Raw genomic sequence first — 17109 nt, forward strand, 5'->3', positions numbered from 1 at the left:
CAGTCAGCCATACCCAGGAATGTTGCTACGGGGCATGAGGATAGGTAAGTATACTTTGTTTATTATGTTCAAGCCACACCCTTCCCCGCCCTCTATTCATTTTTCTGTTTCATGAAACTTTAAATTTAAAGAACAAATGTTATACTGTACCTTATTTATTACATACAGTCAGATAGTGTGACCCTTACTTTTTTACAAACGAAAGATCTCCTTAGAATGTGTAGATGTCTTTGGAACTTCAGATAGATTGTTACAATCAAAGAGAGCATAACTGTCGAAGAAAACTAATTAAGATTTTGTGTTTATATCAATAAACTCATTTAGTTACATTGGCTATGTCCCCACAACGTCTTTTAGGTGAAAAAAAAAAACGTGTTAATAATTATCATGATCGTTATTGATGACTTTAATGATCGTAAAGATGACCGTAAAGACATTGTGGGAACATAGCCAAATTTTGAAATGCAGACTTGGGGCAATGCTGAAATAGGAACCACTAAATGAAGCCATGAAAGCCTACAGCTTACACCATTGTTTTTTGGAAAACTTGAGATGTAGACTATTTTGGTATAATATTGCCTTTAAACACATTAGGATTTCAACTTAAATAGAAATCAGCATAAATATGTTTGACTCCCCTCACACCACTTTTACATCATTGCCTATAACTCCATGAATGAATAACAAATTGTAATTATATGATATTTAGCATTTTAGACTCCAGTTACGTTCTTCAGAGTATGCACGCATAAACACATAATAAAGTACATATGCTAATTTAAACCATTCTTCTGAGGAACTAAAAGGAAACAGCAGAGATGAGGTGTGCCAGTGTTACCAGGACTGTCTCAACACAAACAAAGCAACATAGGGTATGGGAGGACAAAGTAAAAACAAAAAAAAGTTATACTGGAAAATAGTAATAAATAGGAGAGCACTAGGGTGCATATTTAATATATTTAATGAGCTTCACAATGCTATGCTATACTAAACCACACACACTATGATCTATCTATCTATCTATCTATCTATCCATCCATCCATCCATCTGTCTATCCTATATTATCTATCTATCTATTTATCTATCTATCTATCTATCTATCTATCTATCTATCTATCTATCTATCTATCTATCTATCTATCTATCTTCCTCTTCCTAAAAGGGGTTTAACTCAAGGACTCACAGTTTTGTAAAGCAGAGGATTCTATAATTTAGTTTACTCTATCGTTAAGCAAATCTACAACCCTATCTTGCTGGGCATTTGTCACAAAATCTTGAGCCAAAGGTTGCAGGGAACTGATTCAAAGACAATGGAGGATCAAAGAACTGTCACTAAAAAGAATAAACACTTGGATTCCAATTGCTGTAAACTGTATGTGTGTAATTAGCACATTATAAAATGCTTCCTCCACAACTATACAGTATATGCTTCCAGCAGTGACATCCCACCCAATCAGCTTGGATGAGGGGAGCCTACTGGTGTGTGATAACTAAACTTGGTGGTGCTTTTAACTACTTTAGGATTAGTCTATATTGGGCCTTCAGCCTCCCCCCCCCCCCCCCCCCGTTCACACGTCAAAAATATTGAAAAGGCGTCCGATTTCCATTGTTAAAAAAAATGTCTGTTTTTGCAGCGATTTAACTGACTGCAATGGCAATGCATTGGAGTCAATGAGAAGACGGACGTCCAATGCACACAGTGTATTGAATAAAGGACGTTTTTGCCGCGGACATCAAGATAATGAACATGATCATTATTTTCAGATGCCTTTTACAAACAGAGGACGTTTTTAATTAGTTGTCCACACACAGCTTTTGTTTTGTCATAGTTCTTTCTCCTTTTTTACTATTAAATTAAATGGACTTTTCAATTAGGACACACCCAAAGGCCAATTAGTAACCCCAAACTAGAATAATGTACCAACACAAGTCATTGCACTTGTGACCAGGCTGCTAAATAACGTCCGTTCTTTTAGACTCAAAATGATGGACGTCATTTTAAACGGAGCTGAAAAAACTTTGTGTGAACATAGCTATTCAGTGTGAAGTAGACTAAAATAAACAATTCACACATTTTTAAATAAATATATTCAAAACACATTATGTTAAAATATTTTATTCAAATGGAAAAGATAAAGATTACAAAAATACAAATATTAATATTACAAATATTTAGGGATTGTACATTTTTACACCATTTACATGATAAAAATCTTATCACAGATATATCAATGAATAAAAAATAACTATTTTAACAGTCTAATATTATTCATTAACTGTTCTTGATATGTAAAAAAAACAAAAAGAATTATCAAAATGTTAACACTGTAAAATATTGGTACCATTGGTACAAACATATAACATCCACAGGAATATAATGATACATTTAGTAATTACTGTTTTATTCATTGGTTACTTAGACCTACTGTACAAATATGTAATATATGACACTTGAGGTATTCTACAACAAAATGTGGTTCAGTAAGCATCCTGGCCAAATAGTTAGGTTTAAACTCATTGTAAATAAAATACACAGCTATTACAGGTTATATGCATGTTTATTATTTGTGACTGATGTCACCAATTATTTTTTTTCTTGCAATCAGCATTCATTTTTTTTGTGCCATGTACTGAAATAATTGAAATAATGCCATTACCAACACAGAATTAGGTAGAATTTGTAATGCTTACCTTCCCTTTCTTTTAGCAGGTTTTGGCAGAATCACCTCATAATGTATTCTTTTTTTTTTTTTTTAGGCTATTTTTTGTTTGAAATTATGTACAATTTTACATATATTATCACAACACATTGACAGAACAGCTGACACTCTCTTGCATAGCAGGAGAAGTCACATGAAATATTCCATATTTTTGGCTATATACATAATACTGCCAAGAAGTAATAAATGAACAAATTTTAGTTTTAATATAAAATAGACTGACACTATGCTGCATATGTTGTGAGTAAGTAGGTGCAGTTATAGTTTTTAATGTGCTACTGTGTATGTGATTAAGCATATATGTATATCTGCATGTGAAATTCCAGTGGCCTTTATATTATTTTAAATGACAATGCTTTTATGTTTTGTTTTATAAGTATTTTCTTATGGAAACTTAAGGCAGTGTACAGTGTATATTGTAATGAAAGCAATACTATAGTTTATACATTTTATTTTAGAACCATTATATACAGTATTGGTATCTTGCAACCCAACTCCACACAACAATACACTGTAACACAGCGTTTGTTGTTAAATAATTGTATTTTTTTTTTTTACCATCTGTCTGAGCATAATTCTTCATAAAAGTTAGGCCACAGAAAAACCCTTTAATATGTCTCTATCTTTAAAATAAAACATTCTGGCCACTTGTAGCCACAACTTGAGAGGGGCCTTAAGTCTTACTGCATTTGGTCATTTATTATTATATATTTATTATATAATGAGCAAAACTACATTCAAGGATAGACATTGGCATTTTGGAGTCCCCATTCTACAGATTACATGGGCCTAAGGGATCAGACCCCTATGATTTCTTAGTTATGCCCTATCCTGTGCATACTCTGGATAGGGCATAACTACCCCCGTTGGCCATACCCCTTTAAAGGTGACTAATAGACATAAGCAAGCATGTTTTAAGTCTCTGCTCAGTAAATAAGTGACTGAGGCGGGACACAGCTTAAGACACTGCCGGATGGGTAGCAATGGTGAAGATATAAAATAGAGGTCCAGAGTATTACATATAATTACTCCTAAAAGAGCACAGTGGTTAACTTACCCTTTACTCTGCTAAGCTGGGGGCACCTGGCTAAATGCTCAACTCTCTTTGTTTTCAATGGGGCTCATTACTGGAGTCCACCATTCAAAAATTACCGACTCGAGTAATGAGTACTTGCACATTTTAGTGCTTGATTTACTCTAGTGACTAACACTAGAGATATTGGGGTAATCATTCAACCAAAGTCATATGGGGCCTAAGTTGTAGTGACACACGTTTTTTTTTTTACCATATACATAATCTATTGCAAATCCAGAAATAAAAGTGCATTTTTTTTTGGGGGGGGGGGGGTGATAATTTTTTTAAGCTCACTTTACAGCTAAAATGACAAGATAACTTTATTATGGGGTCGGTTCAATTGCACAAGTACAAATTCCTAAGTTTATGTAATTTTTCTTTTGTCACTACTATGGCAGGCTTTAATAGTAGATCCAAAAGGGCAGCCATTGAGGCTTCAGAAGGTCCCTGGCCGCCATGACATCACAGAAGTGCCTGTCAGAACCCTTACAGGACCAGCACCTGCCAAATAACATCTACAAAGTTAAATGACCAGCATCAGATTGATCCAAATCCAATCACTGACAATGGGCATCAACTGTAGATTGCCGCCAGCATCTTCCAGATATGGAGCAAGCTCTGCTACTGAGCCTGCTCCAAATTTGTTGCAAGTTCTATTAGACTTCACAGGAAGTATATTACAGCAAGGAGCACTATTCTTCCCACCACTGTGTAACCTACTGTAATTCAATGAGATGCATTAGAAGCCATTAGTGTCTATTGTTTGATCGATTTTGCACTCTTATCATTACAATACATAGGAAACTAGGATGGTAGTGTTACCAGAGCCTCACATAATGGTATAATTTGGGATCTATTTTGGTCTCTTCCTGTAACAAGTAAATTATTATCATTAGCAAAATACACTGTCAGTCTTAAATAAAAAGTAAAATAGGCACGCACAATCCCTCAACTCTTTCCAAATCTACCTTTACTCGTGAAGTGAGGGAAGTCCTGCTTGTCAAACCCCATCACCAACCACACTTTGTGTCAATAAAACCAGAAAACCACAATAAGCTGAAAATCACCAGAAAGAGGAATTCAATGCATAAGCTAGAATTAAAGGAACTACATATAATGAACTAACTAGTTGTTAAAAAAAAGTACAGGTCTCAGATAAAGATTACCTATAACCTGTACTGTGAAATGAAAAGTCAGAACAATGGGGAGGCCAGGAGTGCTGGGAAAACAAAAAGTATCCTAGAGACTACTGAGCGCAGGCACTTAAGCTATGACTTGACTAACTCTGACAGCTAGCAGATAAGATCACGGAAACCCTTTAATTTTGTGGCAAGGCAATTTGGCATAATTCTAACTGTGGATTTCATAGATGATTTAAGGACTTAAGTGATATTATCTAAAAACAACATTTTTTGTGACAAATTTGTTTTTTACTTGGCACATGAACTTGCTATTTATCTGTAATTGTTTTTGTACTAAAATGATTGAAGGAGATTTGAACTATAATCACAAAATAAAAATAAAGCATATATATATATATATATATATATATATATATATATATATATATATATATATATATATAACACAATTGTCCTGTTTTAACAGCAACTGTCATTCCAATGCCTCTCAGTCATCTCACCAGAAACTGCCCATTCAGCCAGTGATTGGCTGACCAGCAATTCCTGCAGAGATAGCTTGTTACAGGAACAAGAAAGTAGCAAGGAAGAGTAGAAGAGTATGGATAGAAAGGCATCAGAACAGCAGCTACAATTTGGGAAGTGAGTATGTCTTGTTTTTATTTTTAATGGGGACTCAACCATATCTACAAAAAATGTCTCTGGACGACCCCTTTATTGACCAAATAGCACGGTTGGGGAGCACAGCTCCTTATAACATACTGTATGGTACCTCACACTGTTACATTAACTACTATGCTCTAGTTTTCTGCACATGGAACAAGGCCTTGGCTTGAAAACAGCTAGGAATATGGCTCTAAATAAAACATTATGCTATTATAACTGCCATGATAACTGCCCTAAGAAGCAGACTTAAGCTGAAGAATCCAAGTACTGTACGTGATGGGATCTCAGAACTGTGGCAAGCAGGTACATATAACTCAGGGTGGGTAGAGTAGATGGAGTTTCACTTTCAGTATATGAAAATCTACCAACTGGTATAAGTGTTAGTTATTGGTTCAAAAATAAATACAGAAATAACACCTAGTGTTACATATTGAGTTATTAAATAAAACTATCCATCAGAGCAGCATAAACTTTTGTGTAACTACATTTCATTCTGTTGTCCATATAAAAGTTGTTCAAGTATACTCAGGTAATTTGTCACTACATAAACCAAACATCTCAGCAACAAGAAAACATGACAATAAATTAAATATAAAGAACAATAAGTACAACTTGATTATCAAGTAAAGCTTGGAGAATCATAATTGCTCTTATGAAATGATCATTGTCTATTGAGATTTGTAGGTTAGGATGATCTTGTGTATCCATTTTGCATAATAAGCCACTCGAACAAAAATAACTGGTCTGTTCTGGGCAGCACAACCACGTCCTGGTATAATGACACCTTGAACCAAATCTGTCCTGTTTTCTGCACAGACAAGAGGGCCACCATAATCACGCTGCAGAAAGGCAAAACATCAGATATGGAAATGAATAAAAAAGCTTTATATTTATACATTCATTTTATGTATTTATAGTCCTAATATTTATAGAAAGCATCATGTAATAAGACACCATTGATCATCAAGATAAATAATTCATGCATCTTAAATTCATCGTAATTACAATTCTCTATATTACAAATATTTCTCTTAATCTTTAGGGGTATCTGTAATAACATGAAGAATAAGACAGGGTAGTATTAAGAGTGTTTGTTTGCTTTTTTTTGTTAAATCTTTTTATTTTAAGGCTAGGTTCACACAACGTCAAAAAACTGCAGTTTTTCAATGCATTGTGTGCATTGGACGTCCGTCCTCCCATTAACTTCAACGCATTGCCATTGCAGTCAGTTAAATTAACGGGAAAAACGACCGGTTTTTAAATGTAAAAATAGCCGTTTTTTGACGTTGTGTGAACCTAGCCTATGGCGAGGTCCACACAACGTTTAACAGCGTCCGTTGCATAGCAACAGACGCTGTTAAGCAGCCAGCCGTCAGGCTGCACTTAGCCCGTTCCTGCAGCCAATACGGAGGTATCGGCTGCAGGCACGTTCTTTTTTCACAATTGATTTGCGGGCATCAGCAGCTGTGCCCGCAAATCAATTAGCCATTTACTCCAATGAAATGTGCGGCCGCCGCTGCACATTGCGTTGTGTGAACAACTGATGTTTCTGGACGCTGTTCAGGGAACAATATAATTGGCAGGCACAATATTCTAACGCCCGTTCTAAAGATCAGGTGTTAGAGTATTGATCTGAGAACACCAGGGGTGGATTAACTTTACTATGGGCCTCGGGCTGTTCACCAAGCTTGGGCCCCCCCAACCCACTGTAACTATGGCGGCACTAGGTTAAGTCTTTTTCCTCCATAATGCTGCCTGTAAAGGACCTGTGGTGACATAATTGTCACATGATAAGGTCCTTCAGTATGTTCTCTAATGTTGCTGCATTGTCTCCTGGCTGCAGTTTTGCCCTGATTTGTGCAAAACTGTGGTAAAAAAAACAGTGATTTTTATGCAAATCATGGCTGAACTGTAGTCTGGAGATAATACACTGAAAGTACACGTCTGTTTGGGGGGACATGGGCACCCCAGGAACTCAGGGCCCTGGGCTACTGCCCGAAAAAGGACCTATTATAATCCGCTACTGGAGAACACAGCGGGCGGCATTGCATTGACTTCAATGCAATGCCGGCACTGCAGTAAAGAACGGACGCTGAGGCAATTGCAATCAGCATCCGTTCTTTACTTAAAATCAACGTTGTGTGAACCTAGCCTATATGTATTTATTTTTTTTACATTTTTCTTGCATGTGGAAACATAGTTGAGGCTATGTTCACACACCTTTTTTAGGTGAAATAACACCCTATTTTCATTATTATGGCCGCAAATAATGATCTTCAGTTTTTACAGTCTGAATTATTAAAATACGGCTATATTTTGGCCTCAAAGTACCTTGTGTGAACATTGCTGGAAAGTGTAATTATTGTGAAACATTTGAAATAGGTTTGCAGTTGGAACCAGTGCACCTCAGCTGTGATAAGCATATATCCCTATACAGCCTTGAGAACCACAGCAATTTTTACAGTTCAGGATGTTTAATTAAAAACAAAAAATCATTAAGGCCAGGTACACACAAGCGCATTATACACGTTTGTTTGTGTCCATGTCCCAGCCTTAAGTTCTGGTACCCAGGCAGTGTGAAACTAGTGATATCTTAAATGCCAGACACTTTAGGGGGGATTTTTCAAACCCTGTGCAAAGGAATAGGGGAGCTTTCACCCATAGCGACTTGATTCAGTGATTCTTCACACGTTATTTGAGGAAATGATCATTAACATTATTAACAGCTGTAATCAAAACATGGCTTTGGAAGACTATGTTCACACACAGTAAAATAAAAGCAAAATATGACAGATTATGTTCACACATTTCCATTAGTATTTTGGTCAGTTATTTTTCAACCAAAACCAGGAGTGGGTTGAAAATACAGAAACTGTGCAGATCTGTCATTATAATTTTGCCCTTTAAGTTTCATTACTGGTTTTGGTTGAAATAAGACTGACCAAAAGACGAACAGAAATACTATATGTGAACATAGCCTAAAATTAATATAAAATGTGGTCATATTTTAATATAATAATGCTCTACATTAAGTTCTGTTGATAAAAAGGGTAACTACACACAATGAAAAAAAAATGTAAAAAAAAAAAAATGTTAGCATAAACTGACACTTTTTCTTAGACATAAAGGCTATGTTCATACAACGTCAAAAATAGAGAAAAGGTGGTTTCTTTTGCAATTTAAAATACCGTCTGTTTTTGCCGCACTTTAACTGACTTCAATGCAATGCATTGAAGTCAATGGAAAGACGGACGTCCAATGCACACAGTATATTGAATAATGGACATGATCACCGCTGACGTCAAAATAATGATGACAATTATTTTCGGATGTCTTTAGCAAACAGTGGACATTTTTTATTAGTTGTTCATACACAGTTTTTTGTCTTTTTAATTAAGCCGCACCCAAAGGTCAATTAGTAACCCCAAACTAGAATAATGTACAAACACCAGTCATTGCACTAAGGGGAGGCCAGGATGCTAAATGATGTTCGTCATTTTAGCCTCAAAATAACAGACATACTTTTAAACGGAGCTGAGAAAACGTTGGGTAAACATAGCCTAATGCAGCTTTCCTGTCCCTTAATATCCTAGATTATTTTCCTGAAAGTTTGCCATTTTTGGTTGTCTTCTTTCTATGTTAATTTATATTTAAATAATTTATAGTTATAAGCCAATGTTCTTTTTAACTGAAAAAGAATAAGATTCTGATAGCATATGTTTGTCTGAACATCAAAAATGATCAAATGCACATTTGTAAATGAATAGTGCTTATTTCCTTACCTCACAGGGTGCAATGTTGGCAGTTTCATTTATAGCACAAATTTCAGATTCATTGACTGTAATCCTCCCCTTGTGATATTCGCTGCATTTTTCATTTCCTACAATAACCAGTTTCCCATGATGAAGTTGTCCATCATAATTGTTTGCTAAGAAAGAAAAAAAAAGTTATTAACCCCCTTTCCTTGCTGTTGTAGATGCTGTACCAGAACAGTCTGATTTTCAGGGGGTTAAGTCCCTGGGAGCCAGACTGTAACTCCCACGCCCATGCTGGTGGTCACCCAGCTTTCCCAGGATCCTGTAAGGGTTAACCTTACAGGATACTGGGAAAGCTGGGTGACCTCCAGCATGGGCATGGAAGGTACAGTCTGGCTCCCAGGGACTTAACCCCTTACTTGCTGTGTGTTTTCTTGTGTTTTTTTAATTTTGTTTTTCAGATACCGGCATGCAGAGGATTACGTCGGATTCGTTTGGACTACGTCGGTGACCAGCAGACTTTTTTTGTACAATAAAATGGTCAGCAAGGGGTGTGGGGGTGTTTTTATTTGAATAAAAAAAATTTCTAGATGTGTTGTGTTTTCTTTCATTAATTTACAGGCTTAGTAGTGGAAGCTGTCTGATAGACGGAATCCATTACTAAGTTGGGACTTAGTGTAAGCCAGTATAAAGTGGTAACACCCCCCCCCCCCCATTATTACCCCAGTACCCAATGCCACCAGGGGTACTGGGAATAGCCGGGGGCCAGTAGTTCTGGAGCATCAAAAAATGGTGCTCCTGGACTGGGAGGCAGCAGGCTGGTATTATCAGGCTGGGGAAGGCCATAATAAATGGCCCTTCCCACCTTGGTACTACTAGGCTGCTGTTGTTTGGTTATAAACCCGGCTGGTTATGGAAAAGAGGGGGGATCTTATGCTTCTTTTTTATTTTTTTTTATTTTAAAAAAACCTGCATTAATTTTGGCCTTCCCCAGCCTAATAATACCAGCCTGCTGCCACCCAGTCCAGGAGCGCCAATTTTGATGCTCCAGGACTACTGGCACCCGGCTGTTCCCAGAACCCCTGGTGGCATTGAGTACTGGAGTGATGTATCTGAAAAAGAAATGGAGAAAAAAAATGCTCATTACCCAGGAGGCAAACCAGGGCCAATGAGACCATTTAGAGACAATTCTGAGACAAACAAATCAGCACCACAGAAAATAGAGCAGGCTTATCCCTGATAGTAAATTGCACTTTAAACAGACCAGTCTATTCTTGCCAAAGCAGAAATAGACCACATCTAGAAAAATCCCCTGTTGATGTTTATCATATTAAACAGTTGTGCAAGAAGCAATCAGTCCATGTTTTGCTAGGAAGCATGGGGTGTCAGTACTTTTTTGTAAAGGTGCAAAGCAGCCCATCTGATTTAAGCTGGGTCTGTACAGTGATCTCCAGTCAAGTAACCAGGAGTCAAGTTGTAATTGGTGGTTTCCTAACAGGAGCTGCCACTTGGCTGGGTCCTTCCCGGAGGGATATCTGGCTAGTCCTGTGTTTTGAGACTCTTCAATGAGGCTCCACGGACTCCTCTTTTGCATACTCATGTTTCCCAGGGGGCAATGCACCTAGGACTTCACTGCATTGAGCGCTTTCATTAGCAGCCGGCAGTGTTGTCATTTGGCTGTTCTCCCTGAGTTCAGCAATCTGTTTCTCTTATGGCTCTACTAGGCATTGCTCCCACCTAGCCAGAATCCTGCTCCACACTGATGAGGGGCAACACCCCGAAACAGCTGTCTGTGGATGGTTACCTAGCCTTGGTTTATCCCTTGTCATTACACTGACTTATAGGGCCACTTAATAAGGTGGATTTGGTGGTTTCCTAACAGGAGCTGCCACTTGGCTGGGTCCTTCCCGGAGGGATATCTGGCTAGTCCTGTGTTTTGAGACTCTTCAATGAGGCTCCACGGACTCCTCTTTTGCATACTCATGTTTCCCAGGGGGCAATGCACCTAGGACTTCACTGCATTGAGCGCTTTCATTAGCAGCCGGCAGTGTTGTCATTTGGCTGTTCTCCCTGAGTTCAGCAATCTGTTTCTCTTATGGCTCTACTAGGCATTGCTCCCACCTAGCCAGAATCCTGCTCCACACTGATGAGGGGCAACACCCCGAAACAGCTGTCTGTGGATGGTTACCTAGCCTTGGTTTATCCCTTGTCATTACACTGACTTATAGGGCCACTTAATAAGGTGGATTTGGTGGTTTCCTAACAGGAGCTGCCACTTGGCTGGGTCCTTCCCGGAGGGATATCTGGCTAGTCCTGTGTTTTGAGACTCTTCAATGAGGCTCCACGGACTCCTCTTTTGCATACTCATGTTTCCCAGGGGGCAATGCACCTAGGACTTCACTGCATTGAGCGCTTTCATTAGCAGCCGGCAGTGTTGTCATTTGGCTGTTCTCCCTGAGTTCAGCAATCTGTTTCTCTTAAAGTTGTAATCAAGTTGCACTGCGTATTGTTCAATTCTTTCTTTTATAAGAATGAAAGAGGGTGTAATGCGACCAACAGGAAACCATGACTGCACTTTCTGCAGCTATGGGGTTGCATTCGTCTGTGAGTTAAAGGGGTTATCAAGCGCTACAAAAACATGGCCACTTTTCCCCCTACTGTTTTCTCCGGTTCAGGTGTTGTTTGCAATTAAGCTCCATTTACTTCAATGGAACTGAGTTTCAAAACCATACCCAATCTGGAGACAACAGTAGGGGGAAAGTGGCCATGTTTTTGTAGTGCTGGAAAACCCCTTTAAAGCATGACACCATTCATTTGTATGAGTGAAGGGGTTGCATGACCAGGCAGCACAAAACTGTGATTCCTGTAACCCCAACCTTTATAACATAGGTGTAACTAATAGGCTGTTAGACAGCATTGTACGCTACATGTAACAAAAAATAAATAAATGATTAATAATAATAATAATATTTATTTGTATAACGCCAACAGATTCTGCAGCGCTTCCTTTTATTCACAATACAGAATAATTAAAATTAATACAGACACAAAGGGAGTGAGAGACCTGCTCACAAGAGCTTACAGACTAGGAGGACTGAGGGTGACACGAGAGTCATCAAGTGCTTTATCTGCCGATGGTCCAGCCGTTGTACATAAAAATACAACGTGCCTATAGGTGATTGGGTGAGCCAGTCATACGCCATTGTCTGAGTACAGGTAAAAAGTACTTGGCACCAAAGGAGACATAGAGTAGAAGGTGAAGGAATAGCTGAGAAGGGGACAAGTAAGTAACATTAGGTAATGTTATAAGCGTGCCTGAAGAGATAAGTCTTTAGGGCATGCTTGAAACTGTGAGTGTTGAAACTGCGAGGGTTTAGTTTTAGAAAGATTAAAGGGGTATTCCCCCCCAATTTTTTTTTTGCATTAATACATTTCCCACCCGTAGCTTTCTATCTTTCCAATATCAATGTATTATTAATTCTGTACAGTTTTGCTGTTATCTAGGTACATTCACCCCCCACCAAATGCATAGAATGATCAAATCCCAGTCGCACCCGACACGCTCCCTGCTTCTTGCCAGCACCCTCCGAGACGGCATCACGTGTCCTCCTTCTTATCAGTGGGCCGGGTTAGGCTTCTAACTAACCCAGCCAAACTGAAGTGAAGGAGGAGACTGCCGGCAGTGGCTGCTGTTAGAGAGGGAGACAGTGATCAGTGCAGCTGTCACTGTCTCCCTCTCTAACAGCAGCCACCCCAGTCACCCGTACCGTGTGTCCCCCCCTCCAGAGCTCACCCCCTGACTGTGCCCCCTCACTCACGGCACCCCCGTCACCCGCGTCTCACTTGCGACCCCCCCCCACTCCATCTACTACATCTCAACTTACTGGTGCCCCCCCACCCTTGCTGGGCTCAATTGTCACAATTGTCACTGTCCCCCCCGTCACCCGGCGCTCACTGTAACCCACGGCGGCACCTCCGTGGCGCTTACCGGTAGCCCCCGACTCCCCCCTCACCTGACACCTGCGGCTTACTGACGGCGCGCTCAATCGCAGCACCCCTGTCACCCACGGTTCAGTCGTGGCACACCCACGGCTTACTGTCACCGGCGGCATCCACTGTTGCCCGCTGCGGCATAATCCCGCCCCCCAGTGTCACCTGCGGCTTACCGGCGGCCCTAAGCCCCCCTCCCGACCCCCCCTTGGGCTAAATCGCGCCCCCTCCCCGTCGCCCGTGGCTCAATCGCGGCACCCCCTTTCACCCATGGCACAACCGCGGCTCACTGTCACCCACGGCATCCTTACCGGTGGCATCCTCCTCCTCTCACCTCCCGTCACCCGCTCCCACCTGCGGCTCACTGTCAACCACGGCATTCTTACCAGTGGCATCCTCCTCCCCCCCCACCTCCCATCACCCGCTCCCACCTGCATCTCACTGTCACCCACGGCATCCTTACCAGCGGCATCCTCCTCCCCCCACCTCCCGTCACCTGCTCCCACCTGTGGCTCACTTGCGCCGCTTGCCCGCGGCACACCCGCGGCTCACTGTCCCCCATCACTGTTGCATGTGGCAGCATAAGCCCCCCCCTTGTCACCTGCAGCTTACCGGTGGCACTAAACACCCCCTGGGCTAAATCATGGCACCCGCACCCCCCCGTCAATCCTGCCTCGCCCGTGGAACACCCACGGCCCCCCAACACCGCCTGAAACCCCCCCTCACCTGCGGCCTCCCAACACCCCCCAGCTCACCCATGCATGGTGCTCATCTCAGCTCTGCTACACCCTCTCACCGTCTCAGCTCTGCTACACCATCTCACTGTCTCAGCTCTGCTACACCCTCTCACCGTCTCAGCTCTGCTACACCATCTCACCATCTCAGCTCTGCTACAACCTCTCACCGTCTCAGCTCTGCTACACCATCTCACCATCTCAGCTCTGCTACACCATCTCACCGTCTCACTCTGCTACACCCTCTCACCGTCTCAGCTCTGCTACACCATCTTACCGTCTCAGCTCTGCTACACCGTCTCAGCTCTGCTACACCATCTCACCGTCTCAGCTCTGCTACACCATCTCCGCCGCCTCAGCTCTGCTACACCATCTCCACCGTCTCAGCTCTGCTACACCATCTCCTCCGTATCAGCTCTGCTTCACCCTCTCCGCCGTCTCAGCTCTGCTACATCATCTCACCGTCTCAGCTCTGCTGCACCATCTCATCGTCTTAGCTCTGCTACACCATCTCACCGTATCAGCTCTGCTACACCATCTCAGCTACATCATCATCACCATCTCAGCTCTGCTACGCCATCACCATCTCAGCTACATCATCATCACCATCTCAGCTCTACTACATCATCATCGGGCATAAGCATTGCATGATGGGAAATGTAGTTTCCTATCTTGGATATAGACCATCTTTTAGAAAAACTTGTAACTCAGGAACGGCAGCAGCTAGAAAGACGGGAGACGGCTCAAAATATTTAGGGGGACTTGGTGAGTAAGAACAGCTAGGTTTGGGATCAGTACATTTTTTTGCACTTGGGGGGAATACCCCTTTAAGTTTGAGAAATAGAGAGGTCATAATGTTAGTGAGAATGGATAGACAGTCACTAGTATTTTGTAGGAATGCAGAGGTGATGTCACAGGAAGAGGTGTATAGCTGGGAGTCATAAGCGTAGAGATGGTAGTTAAGGCCAAACATGCTAGTGGTCTGTCTGATGGGGGCTGCATAGAGGGAGAAGAGAAGGGGACCCAGGACTAATCCCTGGGGAACCCCGAAAATAAGAGGTAAAGGGGAAGAAGTAGAGCCAGAGAAGGATACACTAAAGGAGAGGTAGGAAGAAAACCAGGAGAAATAAGAGACCTTGAGGCCAAGAGAGCGGAGAATGGAGAGAAGGAGCTGGTGGTAACCATGTACCTGATAGCTTTATGTGTGAATAAGAAATAACTTTTGGATATTGGAATACTCTTACTTTATTCTTACTTTAAACAAGAATATCTAACAATGCACTGCATTATATAAAATAGCAACAACAAAACAACAACAATTATTATAATTATTATTATAATTATTCTAATAATTATTATTATTATAATTATTATTATTATTATAATTATTAAAATAATAATAATAATAATAATAATAATAATAATAATAATAATAATAATGATAATAATAATAATAATTATTAGAATAATAATAATAATAATAATAATAATAATAATAATAATAATAATAATAATTATTATTATTATTATTATTATTATTATTATTATTATTATTATTATTTCAACACATAAATAAATGAATATATAAAATGTCTTACTTCCTGTGTGTCCCCATCCATACACAGCACATACTGTCTTCTCTGGAATTGTACATCCATAATTAGGCAATTTAATAAGTGCAACATACTCATTAAGCACTGCTGAACTGTTGAAATAATGAAAATAAAAATAAGATAGATCATATAAATAGATCTACAAACCATACACATACCAAAGGCTGTATCACACACAATAACACACCTGTCAGGTCAGCACTCACTTCCTCCTCGTTCCCTGCTTGGCTGCCTGTCCTAATACATGCACAGACAGTGAGCAGAGAGAAGCTTAAGGGGGGGCTGCCTGGATGATTCTTAGAAAGTCCGCGCAGCCCACTGAAGTCAGCAGATCATTGTTCTTATTATGTGGAGCAATGAGCAGCAGACCGTCACTGTAATGTTTAATAACCACAATTCACTTTGTGCATGTCGTCCGATTGAGGTCTTTTAACATGCACTATTACACCAAACAACTATCAGCCAGAGCAGTCGGTAATCGGCCAATTGTAGCCAAAAATAGTTTGGTGCAAATGGGCCTTGTCTGAAAAAATCCCTTGCCTCCTGGGCCAAATTTAATTTTTTTGCTCTAATTTTTGGCTCCTTGTGTTTAAAAGGCCATAGCATGGCCATGGAAGAGATTAGGGACAGAGCTGCTGCTGGTCAGGGAGAACGTTAGGGAGAGATTTAGCGTTCCAGTAGGCAGGGAATACTAGTGAAACAACCAAACAGCCCTTGTAAGGGCTTCAAATCATTTTTAAATTGTATTACTACAGACTGCTGGCTGGGATTTGCAGTGCAGCTACCACAATTTCAGCAGCACACTGTGGTGATCGGCTGCTGGCAGAAAGGGGACATAAGGTGTTGCATACACACCCCTAAGAAGTGCTCAGTACTCTTTTATGATTTTGTGGCTGGTGGTGCTTCTGTAGTACATTGTATTGCTGTGATTTGTAGTACACCTGCATAGAACTTCACTGCTCATTGTAAGGGGGTATCACAGAGTGTATTGGTGCAGCCCCCACCAGATTGTATCTCACAGCCCCCCAAAAGCTATTGGGACCACTAGTATATTTCCAGATTTCTGTCTTTCTTACTCAAGCCATATTTAAGTTCACTACTGCTTGCAGAGTGTAAAGGGGGTGTCACAGAGTGTACTGGTGCAGCCACCACCAGATTGTATCTCACAGCCCCCCAAAAACTATTGGTAGCACTAGTACTGTATATTTCCAGATATACTATATTTTCTGATTTCTGTATTTCTTACACAAGGCATATTTAAGTTCACTACTGCTTGGCTTGCACACTGTGAAGGGGGTGTCACAGAGTGTATTGGTGCAGCCACCACCAGATTGTCACAGAGTGTACTGGTGCAGCCACCACCAGATTGTATCTTACAGCCCCCTAAAAACTATTGGTACCACTAGTATTGTATAT

General features: G+C 40.5%; 1 protein-coding gene across 2 annotated transcripts in view; it reads right to left on the reverse strand.

Moving 5' to 3' along the window:
• Window positions 1–5178: 5178 nt before the first annotated feature.
• The window catches only part of HGF (hepatocyte growth factor), a 92952-nt gene continuing 81021 nt past the window's right edge, over window positions 5179–17109 (reverse strand). For both annotated transcript variants that reach the window (XM_069978300.1, XM_069978291.1), the window contains exons 16-18: window positions 15679–15785; window positions 9384–9529; window positions 5179–6440 (exon numbers count right to left, since the gene is read on the reverse strand). In XM_069978300.1, the coding sequence (XP_069834401.1) occupies window positions 6270–6440; window positions 9384–9529; window positions 15679–15785 (424 nt within the window). In that variant the 3' untranslated portion in view covers window positions 5179–6269. The remainder of the gene's footprint in view (window positions 6441–9383; window positions 9530–15678; window positions 15786–17109) is intronic.

This window comes from Dendropsophus ebraccatus, chromosome 1 (assembly GCF_027789765.1).
Source record: "Dendropsophus ebraccatus isolate aDenEbr1 chromosome 1, aDenEbr1.pat, whole genome shotgun sequence".
NCBI lineage: Eukaryota > Metazoa > Chordata > Amphibia > Anura > Hylidae > Dendropsophus > Dendropsophus ebraccatus.